Source organism: Mustela lutreola, chromosome 15, assembly GCF_030435805.1.
Source record: "Mustela lutreola isolate mMusLut2 chromosome 15, mMusLut2.pri, whole genome shotgun sequence".
Taxonomy (NCBI): domain Eukaryota; kingdom Metazoa; phylum Chordata; class Mammalia; order Carnivora; family Mustelidae; genus Mustela; species Mustela lutreola.
In genome coordinates this window covers 52,625,332-52,648,886 of record NC_081304.1, presented here as the reverse complement: position 1 = coordinate 52,648,886, position 23,555 = coordinate 52,625,332, and the positions used below count along the sequence as shown (strand labels likewise).

Genomic DNA, 23,555 nt, shown 5'->3' with positions numbered 1-23,555 from the left:
TCCAATCCTGGAATTATTTTCAGAAAAGCCAAGCATCATGGTGATTAAGACTTAGAGTGGGCACAGTAACCACCGCCCCTTCCCTTCCCCTAGCACAACACCCTACTCTCCCCTGCACAGCTACTGACATCCTACCTAATTTCCAAGGCCCGTCTCAGAGGCCACCCCCACTCAGGACCTGATGTGGTAGGTGCCAACTCTAGGCCCGACCTGCATGCTCGCTCTGCTAGGCAACCCAGACACCGTCCCAGGTTCTCAGGTCGTTAGAGGCGGGCCCAGGGCAAAAAAAAAAAAAAAAAAAGCAAGGAGTCCTGAGGTCTACTGCACTGGGCTTTCCACCACAATACACAGAGGTTACTGAGAGGTTGAATAATACGTTTGAAATCTGATGAATTAAACGAGCCTGCTTTCTTTAGCTTTCGAAGTCACCGCAGCTAGGGAGGGAGGAGCGAGACTGGTGTGGCAAGGTAATGAGGTCCCCATTCTCCGTTCATCTACGTGGTAGTCAAACCACCACCCCAGGTTCCGAGGGGTAGGAAGCGGCTCATGCCCGTTCTCTAGAGGCAGAACGTGACATAGCTGGGATTTCTGAGGAATCTAGCCAGTCCGGGAGAAGCCACGGAAGGAAGGAGGCATCACCCAGACAAGCGGAGAGCCTCGAAGACAAAACTGGGGTCTCTGAATATTTGAAGTCAGCCTAGGGACGCTTCAGAAGTTTAAAACCAGGCAACCTGGTCAAACCCCAGTCCAGCCCATCAGGCAGGAAGGAAACCGTCGGAAATGAGCAGACCTAAGAGGGGACAGACTTGGGTCTAACAGAGACACCACTTATGACAATGACTCACGGCTCCCCTTCTGTATCACTGGCCACTCTTTCCCAGTCCCTTTGGCTAACTCCTTTCCGTACCCCGTTTAATCACTGGGATATCCCAACACTCAGCTCTAGACCCTGTGCCTTTCTTCCTGCCCTCCCCTCTCCCGCCTCACCCCCCACCCCCTACTCCTCCAGTCAGCACACTCAGCCAACACTGGCCTCTTTCCATTACCTCCTGGAATATTCTTCCTGTGGTTCTTCCCATGACCAGTCCTTCCTGTCTCCAGCCACAAAACCGGAAGGGAAAAAGCCTTCCATAACCAGTTCCCCTGACCCTGGCGACTTTCTATGTCATCATTCTGTCTCCTTCAGAATCCTTTCCTCTCTCTGCCCCTGAGTATTTATTGTATACTCTGGGTGTCCCCCTAAAAGTCACCGTGAGCCCCACTAGAGCAGAGACTCAGTCCTTCTTGTTCAGCTCTACGGCGTCAGTTTGTGGATGCGCTCAACATATTTGAGGAATATAAATGAAAGGGACTGTGGTGTTAGCTCTTTAAAAATGAAAGAGGTAGGGGTGCCTGGGTGGCTCAGTGGGGTAAAGCCTCTGCCTTCAGCTCAGGTCATGATCCCAGGGTCCTGGGATCGAGCCCCACATCGGGCTCTCTGCTCAGTGGGGAGCCTGCTTCCCTTCCTCTGTGTCTGCCTGCCTCTCTGCCTACTTGTAATCTCTGTCTGTCAAATAAATAAATAAAATCTTAAAAAAAAAAAAAATGAAAGAGGCTCTCTTGAAAGGTAGTGAGGTCCCCGTCACTGGTAGGATGAACATGGGACGGGCGTAGCAGAAAGGTGTCTGAAGCAAGGTGCAGCGGGAAAGAGGGATGGACTTGATGACCTCCCAGGTCCCTGCCAACATTGGGAGTCTACGTGTGTGTCCACAACAACACACCCAGGAGGCTTTGTGCCAGACATCCCTCTCTCGGGCCCTGAAAACCAACACCCACAACCTCAGCCCCATTACGGCCAATCCCTGCTCCTGAAATATAAGAGATGCTTTCTTGACTCTGCTGGATCCTGGAAATGCAATTTAAATTTCTGAAAGAGCAAAGACCGTGAGCCTCAAGGGCCGTGTGGTTCAGACCCAGATTTGAACACGCATGCAGGGCGAACTCCTGGACGTTGGCGTCTGATGAGAAACTTCGAGGCTTGAAACATGAGCATTCTGACACCGCATCCCCTTCCTTGCCCCTCCCTTGCCTGCCAGGGCCTCGGCAACCCACAGGGGCCTGTAAAATCAAGAGCCGTTACTTGGGCAGAGATTGTGGGTTGGCCCAGAGAGCCGGGAAGATTTTAAATTGCAAAACATGAGCCCATAAATGCAGAGGGTCTCCTGTGTTCTCTCCAAACTGACCAAGAGCTGAGCCACAGACAAGGAAATGGTCTGATGCCCTTGCCGAAATGAGAAGGCCACCAAATGGATGTAAAAAAGAGAGAGAGAGAGAGAAATCTGGAATCAGGGAAGACACAGACAAGTGACCACCGAGGTGGCGCTGGATGTTCTGGGGACAGACTGAAAGAGAGCCTGGTTTTTTCCATCACACTTTTGTGTTCAGAATGAAATGAAAAGAATTCAAGAATGCATACGTTTTATGTGCCTAACACCTCCGGATGGTCAGTTCCGTTCTGAGACAAAGAAGGACTTTTTAAGTGGGGGCAGGGCATGGGGGGATGGGTTTTAGGAAAGATCATGTCTCTGCAACCAATGAAGAGCTAGCCAAGCAAAGGGCCGGCAAGTCAGGTCTGAGCCCTTCCAGCTCCCGGAGCCCCAAGCAGCCCACAGCCCGACTCCAGAACTCTGATTCATTCTGCTACCCACCAGGTCCATGCAGATAAAACAAAGCGTTGGGAGAATGCCTGTGTGCACTGGGACCTAAAATGTGCACAATATGGAGTATTCAAAACAAAAAGCATTAGTTCGGTCAACGCAAGACACATTTTGCCAAACTTTCTGGGTCAGTAGATTTTAAACTCACGCATGGCGTAAGGGCTCCAAGGAGACAGGCACCTTCGGGACTTGGGGAGAAGGTTGGTGCATCGCCCCTGCTCCCCAGATCCCAGCCGGAGCTGCTCAGATCTCATTAATTTGAAAACCAAGGCTCTAGGAACTGGCCTCCTCTGTCTCCGGATGGATGTAGCTTATACAGACGCCACCCCCACGGGTCCTGCCTGCCTCACCCCAAGGCTCCGCTTTCTTACTCAAAACAGAAAGAAACTATTTGTTACTGGATCCTAATTTCCTACCAGGAAATAACATTTATAGCTATTTTGAAAATTAGATGGGAAATGGATAGATCCCTATGGGATTTCGTGTGAAAGTAAAAGATCTCAATGAGAAAGATGGGCAAAGCAGCAGAGGAAAAGAAAGCAACGTTGAGTAAGAATCTCTTGTCTCGGGACAATGGCCAGACATGCATCAGTGCTTTTCTACCATGCAAAGTTTCTGATGTGTTCTGCCTTACAGATGATCTGGACTGCTGCTCCAACTTGGAAAAAAATGGACCGAGATGCACGTAAAACACAGCAGGTCTAAATGGACAGTAAAAGGTAGAAATGCACCCGAATGTACCAAACTGCTTACTAGGCTCTGGAACGAGCTACAGGCCAGCATGCTATTCTACCCTTCGCCTCTGTCTTCCCGCTATCTTGTCTGCCCTCTGTCCCTCAATGCTGCCAGGCCCCTTCCTTGCCCAGAGAGCCTGCGCTGGTTGGCCCCTCTGCCTGGAACCTTCTCCAGATGTTCATACGGCTGACTCCTGGTCATCCCCAAGGGGGGGTCACTCCTGCAAGAGGCTCCCTTCCCCACCCCAATCCCTCATGACACATTAGTCTGTTTCGTTCTCTTTATAGTTCCCTTCCCTGCCCCAAATTATCCAAGTTTCTTGGTTGTTCATTTCACCCAGTAAAATGCAGGCTCTTGTTCACTCTGACATCCTCAGTGTCTACAGTGGTATCTGGTAGAGGACAGGCACCCACAGAATAGCTGTACACAAAGAACAGAGGAGGGGAGAAAGGGAAAGACCTGAGATGGGAAGTTTATGATCAAGAAAGTTCCAAGATGAGAAGAAGAAATAAGCAGTGAGGTTTCACGGGAATAGATCATTCAGGTAGTTTCCTATGATATTGGGGAGAGATCTCCATCTGAGGATTAAGACCAAGGAGAGGACTCTGAAATTCTTCAAATCCAGAGTCATAGGCATGGCTTTGTATTTTTAAAATTATCACCCTGGAGTCAATGTGAAAACTTAGTTACAAAGAAACAAGCAAGGTGAAGTGTTTGGGGGCCTTCTCTGTGGCCCTGATAAGTCCTAGAGGCATGGTGACCTTCAAGGGAATAGCCAGTGGCCAGGGCAGGGGAGGCGGGCAGGGGGTAGCTATGAGGGAGCTATAAGGGTGCTATGAGGAGGAAGGAGGGAACACATCCAGGCCGGCTGCAGACACGAGCCGAGTTCACTAAAATCCTAGAAACTGGGGTGCCTGGGTGGCTCAGTGGGTTAAGCCTCTGCCTTCAGCTCAGGTCATGATCTCAGGGTCCTGGGATCGAGGCCCGCATCGGGCTCTCTGCTCAGCGGGGAGCCTGCTTCCCCCTCTCTCTCTGCCTGCCTCTCTGCCTACTTGTGATCTTTCTCTCTGTCAAATAAATAAATAAAATCTTATAAAATAAAATAAAATAAAATCCTAGAAACTGTCAAAGAGGTAGGTTTGGTGGAGGAAGGTACACACTGACTAGTTCAGGGGTGCCTCTGAGACATCCCTGTGGAAATGTCTGGTAAATGGCTGGCTATGCAGGTCTGGAGTTCACAAGAGATGGAGGCTGGAAAAAAACAAACATCCCAAAGACGTCATGAAACAATAAGTCTAAAGACTTAATGACTGGAGACAGAGAGAAACAGAGGGAAGTCTAAGGGTTATACACTTTCCGACATGGGGCTTTGTCAGAAAGGCAGGATGGTGGATGGAACCCAGGACAGAGGAGAGATGAAATATTTGAAAAATCCTAAAACAATGGAGGTCTGCTCAGAAACTGCAAAGGACCCAGCAGAACTATGGTAAAACAGTAGGACCGAGTATAGAGCGGGGGGGATGGTCAAAGCCCTGGAGAGATGTGTTTCAAACCAGGCTTAGTGGGAGATGCTTCCTATGAAATTTCTAGGAATTGGGAAGCCATGCATCCCACGAGGCCAGATGACTATATTCCCGGTCTCCCTTCTTAACTAGGTGTGGCTGCATGACTAAGTTCCCATAAAAGATAGAAAGAGAAGTATGTCGTCCATCTGGAGATACTTCATGAAAAGGGAAGGGCACACATTCGTCTCCTCTTTTCTCCACTCTGCTGTCTGAAGCATATATTAGATGGCTGGAGCTCCAGCAGCCCTTTAGTCTAGGAGGATGAGGACCAAATGAAAGAGAGGGCAAAGAAAGGAGCTAGAAAGTGCCTGGGCCTCTGACAATTTCATAAAGTGCCATAAACGATCTTATTTAAACCACTGCTTCTTGAAGATGCTCTGTTACGTACAGCCAATCTTAATCCTAACCAGAATGCTAGCCAACTGGTCCGACAAATGCCCTGCATTGCTGCCCCCTTGCTGGCGGTCACGTCATTGCCTGGACAGGGAACATCGTCCTCCTTGCCTGTATTTATTTAAATCCGGCCCATCCTCTGAAGGATGGATCAAATCCCACCTCCCACGCGAGACTCCCCTTCCACTTCCTCCCCTGAACTCTGGCGCTGCCTGCCTGCCCCCACTCCTTGGGCATCTGGCCTCTGCCGCCTTCACAGTGATTCACCCCTGCACACGTATCCCCTGGATCCTCAAAGAGGCGCAGGGCCATCGAGGGCAAGGCCCCCAGTTTCCGAGGCCTTCTATTCTCTGGGCCTGGGAAGCATTCCATGCCAGGCATTGGATGCCAGGTCCTGTTGGCATCCACCCTAGGAAGCCTCTTTCACTTCCACCTACAGCCAGGTTCAGGATGAAGCCAGAAAGTTTGTAGATGCATTCAGAAAATAGAAGAAGCTCAAGTCCAAACAACCCCAGCTTATTTAAGGGTGTCCCCAGATTCCCTCAAAACATCGGAAAAGACAGACGTGGAAGAAAACCCATTCTTCGGTGCCCCCCCCCAGCCTCCCTACCGCAAAGCAACCACATGGATTTGGAGCCCACAAGAGAGACCCCAAAGTTATTGTAAAGGAACCCAAGGAAAAAGCTTGGCACATAAAGAGCCAATTAAGAGACGAAAGGTGTCCTAATGAAAGTAACACTGGTCCCTCTATAAGTTGGGAGAAAAGCCATTTATAATCGTGGCAGGTGCAGCATAAAGGGTCGATAACAGGCCCACCGTGAAGACCACTCTTTTCCCCAGTTTGAGCACGGTTTAGACGGCTGCTCCTCTGCCCCCTTCCGGCTCTAAGAGTCTAGGATTCCATGCCAACCCCACATGGTCCCGCGCCACTAAGGGAAGGGCGCCTGTGGACACGCCCCACCCCTCAGGGAAAGCCACCTTTTCGGGCCGCATCATCACTTGTGGCCACCAGGTGTCAGTAGCGAGCGAGGCACCGCCCATCCTGAGGCTTGGGGAACTTGAGCCCGACCCTGAAGCGGGGTAGACAAGGGATGCAGTGGCTTTGGGGACAAGAAGGGCTATGGCCACATTCTCAGGCACGCATGAGTATTTCATCCATTTGCCTGGTTGCCAACTCACCCTGCAAACTCACTATGCACCCTCTGGGATGTTTTCAATGCTCTATCTTTCACACGCTCCGAGAAAAGATTCAGGGCTGCTCGCATCAGTAAGGACAGAGGTCTTTCTTTTCTTCCCTTCCCCCACCCAAGAAAGTGACAACATAAACCAGGGTTTTCTACTCCTCACCTAGCCTCCCCACAGAAACTACCAAATAACGGTTCTAGCACTTTCTCTTTATACGGAGGTTGGAGATGTTTGGTTTGTAATGCTTTGGCGACAGCTGGGGTATTATCGGGTGCTGGGCCCACAGGACGCAAAGCCCAGCCAAGAACCTGCACTGTGCAAAGCCAGAACGAAGGCTCCCTTCACTGCCTGCTTTATTGCCCTGGGTCTAAACTGGTTTCTCTCATCAGTTGTAGCATCTTCAACAGGGAAACTGGATCATGAGGGACAGTCATTCAGCAGCAATGAGAGCCGTACTTCATTGGTCTTTTAAAACCCAGGATGTCCAGAAAGCTCTCTCTGCCCATCCTACTAGGATGTCCCTCTCCAGGCTGAGGGCACCTCCTTTGAAACAGGAGACTGTGCCAAGCCACGCCCACTATATCCTCAAAGCCAAGCACTACAGCCCCTCCCAGGGGCCATGATGCCACTAAACAGCGCCTAGCTGCCCAAAAGAATGCACTCTCTTTACCTTGGCCTCTCCACATCCAGACACAGGACTCCCTGATCCCCTGTAATGCTCTCTCTGAGTACTTAAGGTGTCTAGTGGGTGTTTCGCAGCCAATTATCCCCTTCACTTGATTCCAAATATGCCTGGTTTCAAATATCTCACAAGCGATGGGGGGGGGGGGGGGGACACGGCGGGGCGGGGGGGAACAGAGAAGAGACAAAATCCTCTGGATGAAGGACCCTCCCAGAATTTAGCATTCTGCAAATAGCTTGGAGTCCCCATCTTGCCACAAGGAAAGACTCTAAGGTTTTGATGCTAAATGGCAGGAGTGAGACCCACGACCTAGAAAAGCAGTCTTGTAAATGGAGGACCAAATGCTGGACCAACAACTACCTTTGGGACCATCACTGAAAAAGGCAGAAGCAAGAAATTTCTGGATAGAGACAGCAACCACCAAAGATGCTGGTTGGGGCCAAAGTCCCAATGGGGTTAGCCTAAAGTCTTGCCATTGAGCTAACTTATCTGTATCTGAGTTATTTTGTTTACAAGGAGCATTACATCAAGTGATAAGGGGGAGCTCTAGGGCATCTTTCCAGGCAGAGATAATGTACAACATAACCAGGATCTTGGCCTAGCCAGGGAAACTGCTATCTCTCTCCTTTAATCTTGGATTCCTGGTCCCCATTGCATTCTGCCCCACCCCAGCAAAATGGAGCTGTGTCTTCTAAGAACAAGTGTTTCCAGGTCTGGACTGAGAAACACAGCACCCGCAGATCTGGACAAGCAAAACCCCAGTCTCACCGTTCGCGGATGATGAGTAGCAGTGGAGGACGTTGCCCGAGGAAGAGGTGCTACAGTTCTGCCACAGGTCGGTTGCGTGTCCATTGCCCACGACCCATTGCTAGGAAGAACCAGACATGATCAATCAGACAAGCTGGGGAGGAGCGAAGGGAAGGGGAGGGTGAAGACCAAGGGAAAGCAAGAGCAGCCTCATCCACCCACCCATCTCTCTAGCCTGCCCCCTGCCCTGCCTGCTGCGCCTGGCCAGAGGCCACAGTCATGCGGGGGTGGGGGAAATGAGAGAGATGGGGGCTGGCTCAGACATGGTGCTGCCAGAGGGCAGTGTTTGTAAGTGAAAAGCACTTTGTTTTTTAAAAAAAGTAGCACATGCGTGTGAGCTAGTATGTGCAGAAATATGTACCATAGAAGAACAAGGCTCGGACTCAGCCCAGGACACCTACATTCAAACCAGCTCCCCTCCCTGATCTCCTGAGTGTCAGCAGCCCCAAAACCACCACCCCTCGGAGACTGTCTCCTTACCCATAATTCCTACTAATCCAACAAGATTAATTAAGACATTGTAAAGACGCTTATAAATGATAGCACAACCCACAAGTCCCCAACATCAATATTTCTCCTTCCGACATAATTCTCTCTCAACCTTTCAACCAGAGGGGAAAAATCGCATGCCTGGACTTTGCCCCTACCTAAAAAAGTTAAAGCCACAGTCACCTCACTGCCTGAAGTCTCAAATCGAATGTGCTAGATGTCTGATGGGTGTGTGACATCAGTTATACCCTGATGACCTGTTCCTATACTGGAGGCTTAATAGAGGAAGGCTCTGGGTCCCCATCATAAAGCAGACCCAGGACTGTGAATTCTTTTTTTGGAGGAGCCCATGTTAACCTTCCAATATCCAGCCCTCCAGGGGTGTTTTATGAACTTAGCTGTCCAGCTGACCTGTGGCATGTGAAGTAAAACAAAACTTCATTAATACTCTGCTTCCTTACTCCATGAATCTACAGCGAGGGATGGGGGGGAAATGCTACGCAATCTCATCAAAGGAAAGACGGAGAACTCTGGCTCTGTACCGACATTATCCGGAGGCCTGCGCAGCTAACCTGGACCAACGATTGCTTCCTTCCTACCCCTGACTCTGCTCCGGTTTTCTCAAAACAACTGAAAGGGAGCGGATTGCCAGAAACTGCAAAACGCCCCGCGGGGACGTCTGAGACTTTACGTTGTCTCAGGGCGCTGAACTAGAGGGAGCCAGGCAGGAATCGTCGCCCGGGGGAGGCCGGAGCCTTGGGACAAGGGTGGGGGGAAGAGTGGGACAGGGGTTGGGGGGAGAGAAGGGCATGGGTGGGGAGGAGAGGGGAGCTCGGGGTGCCCCTCCCGCCGCCCGCCGGGCACTCACGCTGACAATGGTGGAGACGAACAGCAGCACCAGCACCGCGACGTGGAGGACGATGATACCCAGCAACAGGAGGAGCATTGTGGCGGCAAGTTGGGCTCAGCGGAGTTCCTGCCTGCCAGGAAAGAGAGCCGAGGCTGGACGTGAGGCCGAACCAACCGGCGCGAGCGAGCGACGGAGGAGGAGCGCGCGGAGGGAGGGTCCCAGCGCCGGCGGAATGCAGGGGGCTGGCACCGCGCCCGCCCGCCCGCCCGCCCGCCTGGCCCGGCCCGGCTCGGCCCGGCCCGGGCGCCTGCACGCCTCCCGGGGGCCGGCCGAGAGAGGGCAGCAGCCGACCGCAGCATCCCCGCCCGGCAGCCGCGGGGCCTGCCTGCGACAAAAAATCCCTTTGCTTTGGGAACAAAACAAGGGGTACGCACGTCTAAGTCATCCCGGGAAGAGAGGTTTTCCCCGAAGGACGAGCGGAGGCCGCGGCACATGTCCACCCACTCGGGGTTGCCTGCGAGCCCAACCCCACGTGGGGAAGGGGACAGAAGAAGAGTCTGCCCCTTTTCCTACGGAGGAGGAGGTGGAGGGTCAGGGGATAGGCGCCCAGATTTCTGCCGGAGGCCTGGGGACACTGGCGGCACGCTGTGAGGGAGAGCGCGTGGCGGGAAGCTGGTTGCCCAGACCCGGCGCGCTCCGCATTCCGTTAGTTTCCGAGTTTCCACCCGCTTCTGCCAGCGCTGGGGAGCCGTCCTGGCCCCAGCTCCGCCTGGCATCGACACGGGCGGCTCCGGAGAGGAGGCGCAGACCGGGGGAGTGTGGGCAGGAAAGAGTGGCCCAGAGAGTGGCCCGACCCTGCGCTTCCCGCCCACCGCGCGCTTCCCCAGGCGGCCCCGGCGGGCCGGGCCCAGCGCTCCCGGGCTGGCCACTTGCCGATCGCCGGGGTCCCGGCCGCGCCCCCGGCATGCACAGCCGAGACGCAATCCGGTCCAGCCTCTGCGTTCCGGGACGCGCGCCCAGGAGCCTGCATGGAGGGGGCCAGACGTCCGGTGGGAGGGAGAGGCGGAGGACGCAGGGTTGAGTCCCAGGAGAACCGCAGCCTACCAGAGCTGGCAGGACATCTCGGAGCAGTTGTGCGGTCCTAGTCCCTCATTTTTACAGACCTTGGGGAACTGAAGACCCGTGTGACCCGTTAGAGGATACGTATGGCTGTGAAAACCCTGCTGCACTTGGGGGGACTGTTTCAGCACAGGGCCTTGGGCCAGAGAGACGACATTTCAATAACTCCGTTTTTAAAGTACCCAGAGTACCAGGCCCCTCCGCTGCGCTCCGTTAGCAATACATTCAAAAGAGCCCTGGAATGTCCGGGAAGAAGAAAGCCCGGTATCCCGAGGTCTCCCAGAAGGTTTAAATTAAATCCAGTGGCTCCTAGAGCCAGAGAGGGGCAGAGAAGGCTAATCGGAAAGAGGTTTGTGGCTAGAAATTGGGGGACCACAGGGGTCCAGCAGCCCTCTCCCAAGGTGTCCACCGCAGGGACCAATTTTCCAATGAGTCCTCAAGTAGGCGCTTCTCCAGCGAGACGAAAGCTGCTCAGTCCCTGCCCCACATTCCGGACACCAACACTCGGCCCCTTATGATTTATGTACCATAAGGCAGGCCACGCCGAATCCCTGCAAGTCCCGTAAGAACTATGCAAGATAGACCGTAAGACGTGTCTGTCTGTCTGAGCTCAGAAAGACACCTCGAAGACCCAGCCAGCCCAAAGCCCGCGCCTGCTCCGCGCCTTCTGGCACCATCGACGGAAGAAGCCCACGTCTCTCCTCCATCTCATCCACTTTCCCCTACCAAAGCACTTACAGCCCAAAGGGGATGGCTGTCCCTGATCCTCAAAGTTGCCTCCGGCACAAACTCTCGGTGCGTTTGCTCTGCTGCTGGCGTCCCCGAAGACAGCTGCGCTGCGGGGCTGCGCGCGCGAAGCGAGGGGCCAGAGGGAGGCTCCCGGCGTTCCCCTTTAACGGGAACAACGCCCTGTCTGCGTCGCTGCAGTAGGGTGTGTCCCTGGGTCAGCGTGTGCAGGGGGGCGGGCCTCAGGGAGGAGAGAGGGCAGGAGGGAGGGCAGGCAGGAGACAGTTACTCGGCCTTCAATCCGCCCCAGGAGAAAGTCGATCCCTGCAAAACCGCTGCGACTTTTACTCGCAACTAGGCGCAGCTGAGCGTTCTCACCTCCGCTTCCTCTGGCTCCCCGAGTTCCTGGAACCAAGTGCAGGCCAATAAACTGGTCCCTCCGCCCCCTCAGCCACGTGGGAAGAGCCCTCCCAAGGTCGCCCCCGCCGGTGCCCAGCGCTGGGCTTCTGGGCGCGCGCAGGCGGACTGCGCCCACGCTGGGGGCCAAGGCTGGATTCCTCTCCTCCAGGAAGGGGGGAGCAGGCACTTAAGCGCTGGAAGGCCTCTCTCTCCTCTAGGGTGCGGGCGCGCCTGACCTGCCCTGGCATTTTACCGGGGCACACCTGCCCCGCGCCCGCGTGCCCGCGCTGTCAGTGTCTGCACTTAGGTGGTGTGCCGGGTTCCGAGGACACAGGGGGAGCCACTGGCGGGCCCTGCTTGGGTGAGAATTAGCGGGAGGAGGGAGAGTCCCGCCGTCCACAGAACAGCATCCCTGGGTGCGGGATGGGGGCGGTGCGGTGGGAAGGGGGTCTGACTCCTCCTAACCTGGGCAAAACCAGACCACAAGTGGGTAAGCTCCTGGCCAGGCTCCCAGCCTCGGCTGGCATCCCGGCCATAGGGTGGGGAGTTGGCCATTGGAGGTCGGGGAAGAACAGCCAGGGAAATCCGCTGATTCATAGTCGCCTGAACGTGGTCCGCCCAGCGTCATGGGGAGAGAGGCTAGCCCTTCTGGGCGTGGCACAGGTGGGCCCTAGTGAGTCTCTCCCATTCGAGACTCTTGATGCACCAACAAGGAGACTTAATGTGGATTCTAAATGTCTTTGCTTACTAATGCAGCCCTTTCACACCCACGGGCACACACACTCCTGCTAGTGTCCTGTGTCATAAAACCTTATCGCTTTAAATGAGTCAAACGGTTCCATAAGACTTTACTCTTTGAATGTAGCTGCTTGGGGTAGCTGATGGCATATTCTTATCTTTAAGTAAAAGTACATTATCTGAAATAGTCTTAAAACAATGGTTTTTTTAAAATTTTTATATTATGAGGCTAAAAAGAAGGTAACATGTAAAAATTTCACTCAACGCCCATTACGTGGCAGGAACTTTAACAGGACTTTACATGCGCCCTGGGAGAGGGGGGTATGGGGCAATGCTTAGGGACTCTGGTTCTGGGCTCAGACAAACCTGATTACTCAGGATTGTGAACTTGAGCCAGTAGGTGAAGTTGGATGAGCTTCTGCTTTCCCATCCCCAAGCAGATCTGGTACTGCCTATTTTATGGGGGTGAGTAAAAGGAATGAAGTGTGTGAAGCACTTAGCATAATGCCTAGAACATAGGGACCAGGACTCAGTAAATTGTCACCATGGTTATTATTATATCATCTTTAGCCCTCAAGGCAAGGCAGACACACAGCCCCCTCCACCAAGCTAAAATAGCTTAGAAATCCCACAGGTCTGAAGTTCATATGCAAGTAGAAAAACCAACAAGAGGAATATCACTGTGTTCTCTCCTCCTGGGTCATTTTATAGGTCAGCAGTGCCCCAGGAATCATGGCCTCTCTTTATACCATTCAGACTTTTATTTTATTTATTTAACCAACATTTATGCGGTCACTTTGTCCCGAGGACTATTCTAAGCACTTCACAAATATTAGCATATTGAACTCGGGATTTTCTTTCTCTTCCTTTTTTTGTTCCCAATAACCTTTTTCGTGAAGTATATACATCTAGAAAAGCACACACATTGTAAAGCATGGCATGTTTCCTTCCTCTTCCCTGAACCCAATATTTTAGTCAATGAGCAGGTAGTACCGCGTGGTGGGTTTCAGAGCATGTGAACCGGAATCCTTTGGTCCAGCCCTTACTGCCTCTCGCCTGCCTCCTGCCTGTCCGGTTCCCAGGGCAGAAAAGGAAACACTGCCTGGGGCTTGGCTATACCCAAGGACCAGTCAGTGCTTTGCTACAGGTGGAAACTTCTCCCTGACCTGCTTCCCAACCCGAGGTCTCCCTGCCAGCTGTGTGTACAGAGCTGTTTCCCATCAGGGAAATAGCATCGGGCCCCCTTTCTCCCTTCACATCTGGAAGGGCTGGTCTTTCTAGATGCTCTCAGATAGTCCTTCTCACCTCCCCAGCCGGAGTATACAGCCAGTTCCTCATCAGGGATTTAAAACATCCTCTAATTTTCTGTCAGTTCCAACACAATGCACCATCTCCACTGCAATCCCTTCCAGTCGTGGTTTGCAGCGAGTGGGGGATCAGGCAGCTCTCCCAGAAGCATAAGCACATACTATCCAGAGGGACAGTTTGCCAAGAAGACTCACCAGGCCAAACGGTGTAACCCCTTCCTCCACGCGGATTTCTTTGCAGTCAAACACAAGGGACGCCAAGGCAAGGCCCTCCCCACAGGGCGACGGAGAGACGGGCAGGCAGACTCTAAGCCCCACTGCTTGCAACCAGGATCCCCGAGATGTTTCCTGGTGGTGCTCCTTGTAACTGAAGCCAGACCAGGCGTCTTTCCAGTTTATTCAGGGGCTGGTCCAATGCTGGGATATGTCATGGTGGCCTGAGAGCTTCTCAGCCTCTACTACTTAAAGAGACAGCGTCCAGTTTTGTATACTTGCCAAAACATAGTGATCCCAAGGGGCCCCCCGGAGCATGGAGAACCTGGGCTCAACAGGGAAAGGACTTGGGATATGCCTGCAACCTGGGAAGCCAAGCCTGCTCCCACTTGTGCCAGCCTGTGTGCCAGCTCCCAGCACCCCACCTCTCACCCCTCCGGGGAATTCTGCAAGGAGGAAATCCACCATGCAAAGGGTCGGTGTGCATCGTGTCATATGTGTTACCTGCAGAATGAGTCTCATTTTTAATCAACATCATGGTTTGCAGGAGCCCCAACATTGCACACAGATAATGCTGACCTTCCTGAGATAATCCTATTCAAGTAAACAAGTCTCTGATGAAGCTCTTCCAGCCCGTCCGGCAGGACAGGCTAGATTGCTGATTGCAAAAGTCGCAAAGAGGCAGACACACGAAGGTGCCGTCTTCTTCGGGCTCTTTGCACTGTTCCTTCAGGCTCTCAGAAAGTGTCCTGCATCTCTAGCAAGTTCTCCTGGGTAGAAACACTGAGACAAGGACACTTGGTTGTTTTGAAGGAGTCTCTTGGAATTCTGGCAATTTCCCCACCCCTTATGTCCGGGGAGGGCGAGGCCCCTTGTAGTGCTCTGTAGAGTTTGGGGAAGCCTTTCTCTGTCACAAACACTTTATGTTTCATTGGGCTCCGCAGGCAGAAGGGGGTCCCAAAGGCCCTCTCCCCATTCTGCTCCCAGCCAGGATCTCTCCGGTCCCGGTGAAACAGTGTAACCCAGCCTTGGGTCCCATTAGATCTGACTGCTCATTAAAACGACAGAGAGTTTTGCATACGGCCTGGCCTGGGCCTGTGTACAGAGCGACTGAGTCAGTGGCTTGAGATGCAGCTCAGGTGTGGGCCATTTTTTACATTCCTCGAAATGTTCCTGTGTCCAGCCAGACTGTCACAAGGTGTCAGGTGGTCCCCGGTGTCCTTCTAGCTGCTTTCCCTCGTGGAGCCCAGATGGAAGTGAGGCCCAGTGTGAGCTGTAGGGTTAGACAAGTTATGGTTCAGTCTTACCAGGTAACACAGGGGTGTGTGTGTCTATCTAGGGTGTGTGTGTGAGAGAGAGAGAGAAAGAGAGACAGACAGACAGAGAGTTGCTCCCTCAATCCTCCCCGACACAGAGGGTGAGGGAGTGCCCAGTGAGCATGACTTTGGGCTTTTCCAGATAACCCCTCTCCTATCTGACCCCCCACCCCGGCCTGTGATCCTACCTAAAGACTGCAGGATGAGGTTTCTGCCCCTCAGGCCAGACTAAACCTGAAGACATCTGACATCATATCTGCTCCAGGGCTAAGAAGTCAGAGGAAGAAGAGTAGGCCAGTGTGCAGGTGGGAAGCATGTGTTGGAGGCTACGGCATGGTTGGAGTTGAGAATCAAACCGGGCCCTGACTTGTGTCTCTTTCAAAGTCTGGACAGCTTGACAAGGGGTTAAGGATGGGAACGTTGAGTAACACTGAGGAAGGGTCTGTGCTATGTGTCGTGCGCTCGCCTACGTGACTTCCCACACGCTCTCCCTACGGAAGGGAATAATGTGGTCAGGGTCATGAATTCTTAGTTGGTCCTTTTTCCTGTACCTCCCATAACCCACTCCCTGGTTGATTGTCTTGCTAATGGCTTTAGCCAAGACTACCTGGCATCAGGAGGTTTTGCTTGTAGTTAATGTAAACTTATTATAGAAACTTGCGGTCATCTGACTAGGTACTGATGTATTACTCCTTCTATTGTGGTCTTCCTTATAAATGTTTGTAAGAGGTGGAATAAAATCGGCACTGTTGGACCTCCTCCTCAGTGTCCCTCCTGCCCCCATCTCTTTGTCTCTTAATTTCTTTTCACCATCCTCTTAACCCTCACGTTTCCTGGTCGATTTGTCGTGCCGGCTGCGACAGGCATGGATTTTTCTTCTGGCTGGATAGTGCCAATCGGATCAGCCCTCCATCCTCCCAAGAGCTGCTTGTTCCAGGACCAGCTCTGTTGGCCCTCTGTCTTCTCCAATCCCCCTATCGCCTACAACTTAGCCCTGAAAACTTGCTGGCTTTGGCTGAGACCTGTTTGAGGAGTTCCTTGGGCCATCCAGGCACCAGAGCTGGTCCCTGCTGTGTTCTGCCTTCGGGCACCAACACACTTGTCCCTACACACCTGGGCCAGGCTCCCTGTCTCCTCCTGGGCCTCTCCCTTCCCTGATCTGGAGGCCCTCCTTGCCCAAAAGAAACCCCAGTCCTTCTGTGTTGAGCAGTGCATCCTTGGGGCCATGGAGAATATCCCCCAGGGTCACTTGCGATAAAAATGAATAGCATATTGATCAAGTCATATTTTACTTCTATTATTACTTCTGTTCATTTTATAAATAGGGATGATGAGAATCTCGCAGACTGGGAGCCCGATATGGGGCTCGATTCTAGGACCCCGGGATCACGACCTGAGCCAAAGGCAGACACTTAACCAACTGAGCCACTCAGGCATCCCTCTTTATAACAACCTTGTGAATAGGCACTCTGATCATCCTTTTTCCATCTGAGGGGAAACTGAGGCACAGAACAAGACACTGAGTGGCTTTCTCAGGACACCCCACCCCACGAGAAAACAGCAAAGGCCATACGCGAAGTAGGCATCCCGGCTACAGAGCCCATACTCTGTACCCCATGCTATCTTGTACCCTAACTTTGGCCTTCACAGAACATCTGTCCTTTGTCACATCATATAATCATATCATACACATCATACACACCAAATAATCCAATTTCCTTTTTCCACCAAAGTTCCGGGTATAGCCTATCTATTTCTACATCTGCATTTCTTTTTTCCATTAAAAAAAAAAAAAAAAACAGGAAAATATTCCAGCACCTCCATGGCTTGCACCAGTCCTATAAGCTCCCCTTGCAGATGTCCTGCCTACTTCTGTGGGCACGGCCTCTGTGTCTCACACACCCGTCGAGTCCCGCATTCCGCTGCTGACAGTTTGATTTGATAAGACCATCGCGGTCATCCTCACCGGAACTGGGACTTAAGCAGGCACTGGAAGTGTGACGCAGCCCCTTTTTCTCTGCATTTCGAGTTGTGGAAATGCTGCCACCCATAGTGGTTTACTCCGTGGGGGGTCGGGGGATAGGTTCTGACCATCTTCTATGTGAAGAAGGCAGGGCTTGAAGAATTTGCCATGTTTCTTCTAGCCACCAGCGAGTACGTGCCAGGGCTGGGCCCCAACGCAGTTCCTCTGATTTCCAAACCTGTGATTTTCCCATCATGTGGACTCCCCAAGGGGGAAAAAAAAAAAAAAAAGGTGAGTCTTAATTGGGCAATTGTCCCATTGATGAAGTTGTCGTCAGAGCCTCGGTGTCTCCAGGCGCTGGGTCAGTATCTGACGAGGTGTTTACACCATAAATGAAGCCTTTCCTGTCTCACTGCAGTCAGCAGCCTGTGTGGGCGTTCTTGGCGAGGCCTGCACACATCTGGTCTGGAAAGGTCCTCAAAAGTGAGGTTACTGCCTCATCTACACTCCTCTGACTCTTCTGAGCAGCTTAGTTTTAAAAGCTCAAGCACAGGGGGGAAAAAAAGGCAGAGGGGAAGGAAAAAAGGAAGGAGGGAGAGAAAATGAGAGGACAAAGGAAAGAGGAGGAGAAGAGAATAGAGAAGGAATGGAAGGGGCCAGTTTGACTTCCCTGAGCAGATCCCTATAAATACACATCAGAACGATGGCAAATCCAAGCCTCCAGAAGATGTTCTCTGTGACCAACAGAAGCAGGTAGAAAACCGCCTGCAGACACACACACTCAAGTTGGCACAGGACCCGTTAACCTCAATTACTGTCTTTAAAATTCACAATTTTTTCTGGGGACAAATTTCATCTTTAAGCTCCTTCACCTGTGGAAGTGAGAGAGCACAGAACGATTATGCTGTGCCCTTGGAACGATACAAAGTACAAAGAATTCTTTGTTCCCGAAAGTTTGTTGCTTAGGAAAGCCAGATTCCATAGATGCAAGCCGGGGGGGGGGGTGAGAAAGTGGGCTTTTCTGACATCCCGTGAGCTAGTGGACGAGGGATTTGGGAGTGATTTAAGTAGAAGAGGGTCCGAAACTGACATGCCCTTGGGATGGAAAACTATGAAACCTTCCTAAGACTCTGAACTCCTCTGGGACATGTTCTGCTTCGGGCCAGGGTCAGGCTCATGGAGGTGAAGAAGGTGGTCAATCTGGCCACACGGATAGGGCTGGGATAGGTGGGAATGAACATATTTTCTGAGCCCCACAGACCAGGCAAAATAGTGCCAAGGAAGGCAGCCCAGGCTGCAAGTTGGAGGTTCTCCTTTCTCAGGGAGGTGGTTAGGAGAGTCCACTATAAGCCAAGGGAATGCTGGATTCGATAGACAAGGCTACACTGAGCTATGGGTGCATTAATCTCCTGCAAGAAAAACGAAGTGTGCACCAGCCATCCCCAAGACAATCTGAGTGAACAAGCCCCAGGATGCATCATTGTCCTTGCAATGCATCATCCAACAAGTGCCTCTGAGTTGGAGGGACAGCAGTAGCACTACAAATGAACTTGAACACAGATGTTTTCTTCATCTCTGAGTCCCTGAACCACTTATCAAGTGTGAAACCTCAGCTCAAGCCAGGGGAGTTCACAGACAAAGGCCAGATCCCTTTGAGAGGTTCAAAACAGAAGTGGGCAAAGCTTCAAACATGTTTACTCCTCCTTATTAAAGACCGGGGAATATCGATCCAGGGGACTTCAGTGGTAAGCCTGGGTCTCCTGTGACAATTACGTTAGAATTCTGATCCAGAAATTAAAATTCTAAAAGTATATCTCACAGGAGTGATGGATAGGCAATGAGTTGGCCATTAGAACTCTTTTTACCACAAAGGAAAATGGGAACGTCCTGAATCTCAAATCGTGGGGAAATGACTGGGGGAATTTGCTGCAGTCGGAAGATGAGATATCATGTAGCCATTAAAAATAACATTGAAGGGCACCTGGGTGGCTCAGTGGGTTAAGCCGCTGCCTTCAGCTCAGGTCATGATCTCAGGGTCCTGGGATCGAGTCCCGCGTCAGGCTCTCTGCTCCACGGCGAGCCTGCTTCCTCCTCTCTCTCTCTCTCTCTGCCTGCTTCTCTGCCTACTTGTGATCTCTCTCTGTCAAATAAATAAATAAAATCTTAAAAAAATAATAATAATATTGAAGAAGGCTATTTAATGAAATGAGGGAAGCTCAATGATGCGTACTTAATGAGGAAAACGTTAGGAAATAATATATCTGTGATTTACGGGGTGCTTACCAGGCAGTCTGCTAGCCCTCCCATTTTACCTACAACAATCCCAGGAGGGCTGAATATCACTGACTTCTAGGACGCTACAAGGTTTAGTAGTGCCAAGGTCACACAGCTGGAAAGGTAGAGCCAAAATACAAATATTGACAATCCGAAGGCAAGACCCTGCGTTCCTAATCCCTAGACTCCAACAAATGGAGACACATCCCAAGTTCCACGGTGACAAAAAAATGAAAGCAAAATCTGAAAGCCCACCAAGTTTGAGAATGCAGAGCAACACTGTGCTTCCAAGTTCAACATCACATGGGAAAAATACATTTGCGTGGAACTGAACTGATCCCAGAGCCAATCGTGAGTAATAACCACCCATCTGAGTCTTGTGCCTCCATCAGCTGAATCTGTGGATTTCTGGCTTAAGTGGAGGAAATGGGCACTGGGCCTACCCCAGGGAGGGATCAAGAGAGGCACAGGCCAGGCCTTGCTTCAACTCTTGTGCTGTCTCCAAATGTAGTGACACATCCAGACCGGGAGGTAGTATGACAGTATTGAATTCAATTGTGCATCTTACAATGCTGATGGTATAATGTAAGCATTTCCATGGACCATGAGTTTCATAACCTTATTTTGTACTTATTTAAATACATCAGGAGACTCAAAGAAATCAAAGGAAGTATCCTGAACCCTATGGATCTTGAGGGACCATGAATGAGCCAACAACAGTCCTTTGGTCTAGGTATGTGACTTTGAATCTGATAATTCCCATGACTCATGGCAAAAACATGGTCAGATGTAGTTCAGATGAGTAAAAGTGCACTGACCAGTTATAGTCCATCTACCAAGGGGGAAAGCCCTATGTGGTTGTCAATGCTCTATCTCCAACCACACTCTCTTCCCTCTCTCTCTCTCCTTCTCATGCCTCATCCATCCATTATGGTATGCAACCATAATGCAGTCAAAATATTATTACTACCTGAATTTCACTACCTTGTGACCTCCTCAACCATTGGGAGACCTCAACCATTGGGAGACCTCAACCACTGAGAGACCTTCCAAGTAAAGTATTTATATGAGCCTTCCCAATGGGTGGTCTACTGGATATGGTCTTGTGCCTCATTCCTATACAATCTTGGATCATTGAATATATGACTGAGCCTTGAGAACCCTTAGGCAGGAACTAGATTATGAAGCATTTTTTAAATTTATTGGACCATTGAACTTTTGTTACTAAATTCTCTCCAAGACATAGGTTCCATGGAACTCACCCTTGAGAACACTTTTATTGAAACACTGGACTTCATGACCTCTCCAGCTCTGATGTTCTAGTCTTTCCCAAAGAGAAAAAATGGCATTCCTTCAAACTGACTATGGACATTTCAAGAAATGAAGAGATAGATTTGAAGGCAGGAGGCTTCAGATAGGGACTCTAGGCCAGCTAACATTCCCCAAGCAGGTAAGAGAAAACATCCATGGAAGTCAGTCACCAAATTTGTCCCCGTGATCCTGAGTGAGGAATTGAGTGGATGTCTTCTGAGGTCATGCCATGCCATGTCACTTCCAGTGGCCACTCAGCCCCTCCCTTGTCATGTGTTTTTTTTCTCCTTTTGGAGACACCACTGTGTTTCAGCGCAGGGGGTGGTCTCGTTGTGGTCTTTGGAAGAACACCGCAGAAACCAGTTATGGTGTTATATGGACTCATAACCCAAGAGTGGCCTCTGTGTATTGGTCCCTACGTTCGTTTTTCTCACTACAGACTGAGACCCATGAGCTCAAAAGTCTGCTGCTAAGTCAAATTTTTACACATCAAATTGTTTTAAAAATTGCCCAAATAAGCAGACTCCTATCCATTTCAAACCCTGTGAAACCTCACTGCATATCTTTAGGCCATTGATGACATAGAGGCCAAGTTCCACTCCAGAGGCTTCCCAGCACGTTGATGAGCAACATCACCTACACATGTAAGCCCACTTTTAGAATCCTATATTCTAGGATTTCCTTCTCCCTCTTCCTTTTGGGTGGTAGCCTGTGTGCCCACCTACCAGAGCCTCTGGGTTGTCTCATGCTAGGAGGGATCTCGTCTGTCATGTAACCCTAGCCAAGCACCACCTAATAAAGTGTGTTACCTGTCACTCCCTCTACTGGTCATATCTTTTCCCTCTAGGTCCACCCCAGAGTCCCTCAGATTAACCTCCACATAAACATGGACAGATGTGAGATCCAGAAGAATCCTTGAGCCAGCACACAGAAACCCAGCAATGGCCCTAGGATTCACACACGCACAGAAGGGTAGAAAATCCTCCAGGGAAGCCAAAGCATCCCAGGGATAACATCACACTGGCCACTCTAGCTTCCTCAAATACCCAGCTTTGTGGGTTGGTTGGTTTGTTTCCAGAGAGCTCAGGGTGCAAGGAGTTGACATGGATTGCCAGTGGTGGGCTGCCAACGGGAAGACCCTTCTCAGTCTCAAGCTGGGGGAAAACACTTTCACGAAGCTGAAGGCATGAATTGTTCTGCTATGCAGCTGTGGAAAAAGAATCATCTGGTGGCAGCCCACAAGAGCCCTGCACCCAGACAGCACACCATTAGATGGACTCCCACTCAGGTGACTGATGGACCCATTATTTATGAAGCAATTTAGGAGGCCAGTCCTTTTCTACAAGGCTATGTATGATTACCTGGTAGGGCTGAAAACAGCTGGTGTGGTCTTAACAACCACACAACTAAGACATCAGCTCCCAGTCTACACCAGCAGTTGCTTCTATAAGGGAAACAAAAGCCGTATCTCTCTTCTCACTAAGGTCACTGGACTTTGCTGGCTTCTTCCATGATGAGAGAGTAAACAGATGATGACTCAGTGTTCTTGGCATCCAAGGCCATCCACAGGCAGAACCAGACTCTGGGCGATGTGTATTTTGAACATCCTAACCTCAGCTATGTGAGGGGAAGGGAAATGAAGACTCCTTGCAACTAAATTCATTCAACAGGGATTTACTGAGCAACTGCTTAGACCAGAAGCAAGTAACATTGCTTGGCCCCTTCTTTCTCCATTAGAAGGCAAAAGATTCCCATTCTCCTAGATGTGCTCCTTTGAAAGGAGCTTTTCTATTTTCTCCATCAAAAGGTGCAGTCTGTTCCTCCACTCTTTGCTTCTGGACCTGGCTGGGTGACCTGTTTGGGCCAATGGAACATTCTCAGCAGAAGCAGAAGCTTCAAGGGTGCTTTCTCATTGGGGCTTGCCCTTTTCCTGCTGGGGACATTCCTCCATCATCTGAACAAGCCCAGCCATCTCAGCCATCTCAGCTAAGGCCCTGGAAATGTGAGCCAGCCTGGGGTGGGATGTGGGGGTTTGGAAAGCAGCTGAGTCTGGCTGAGACCATGAGGGATGCCACACAAAACCGAGCCAGCACTCATTGCTGAAAACCAATGATTTGGTGTTTCGAGCCACTAAGTTTTGGGGTGCTTTGTTACACATAAAGAGCTTACTGCTACATTAACAATCCTAGAATTGGGGTTAAATGCCAAATACATGCTTTAGGAACAGGGCTCTGTGCCAGCAGGACAGAGGCAATGGACTTGGACTCCCTTGGGGTGCTCTGGGGCCTGGAAAACTGACCTTCACACTTGGCTCAACAGATTCTCTGAGGGAGGAAAGTGGCACAGTCAGGGAGATCGAACAGATTCCTGGGGCTCTGTGGGAGTTGCTTGGCCTCTCTGGAAAGTCTCTGGCATTTTCCGAGGGTCTTCTGATTCTCTGGAGGTGCTAAAGGTCTGTAAAGAGCCCTGTGGATTTGTATGGTGCTCCGAGACCCAGAGTCAAGCAGGACTGCTCAAACTAACAGCAGCAAAGCTTGTTTCCCTTTATTCCTGAGCCATTGCTGTCAGCTGCATGACCCCACCAGATGGACGTGCAAGATGGGTGCACCCACTGGTTGTGTACTTGGATGTCATGCAACATAAAATTGCCACAAAAGTATCTAAATTCTTTTTCTCATTTTCTGTATTGACCTCACCACCATCCTGTAACATCAGTGAGCTGGGTCTGGTCCCATGTATGTACCACGCTTTAGTCGAATTTCCGCAAAGAGGGCTGAGGCTGGCCCT

The 23,555-nt window shown here is 51.1% G+C and overlaps 1 protein-coding gene across 2 annotated transcripts in view; it reads right to left on the bottom strand.

Moving 5' to 3' along the window:
• The window catches only part of PMP22 (peripheral myelin protein 22), a 30,542-nt gene extending 16,469 nt beyond the window's left edge, over positions 1 to 14,073 (bottom strand). The window contains exons 1-3 of one of the 2 annotated variants that reach the window (XM_059148078.1): positions 13,887 to 14,073; positions 9,421 to 9,532; positions 8,025 to 8,124 (exon numbers count right to left, since the gene is read on the bottom strand). In XM_059148078.1, coding sequence (XP_059004061.1) covers positions 8,025 to 8,124; positions 9,421 to 9,498 — 178 coding nt within the window. In that variant the 5' untranslated portion in view covers positions 9,499 to 9,532; positions 13,887 to 14,073. Of the gene's footprint in view, positions 1 to 8,024; positions 8,125 to 9,420; positions 9,533 to 11,259; positions 11,435 to 13,886 lie in introns of those variants that run through there. The other variant, XM_059148080.1, reaches the window with a different exon arrangement.
• Positions 14,074 to 23,555: the final 9,482 nt, after the last annotated feature.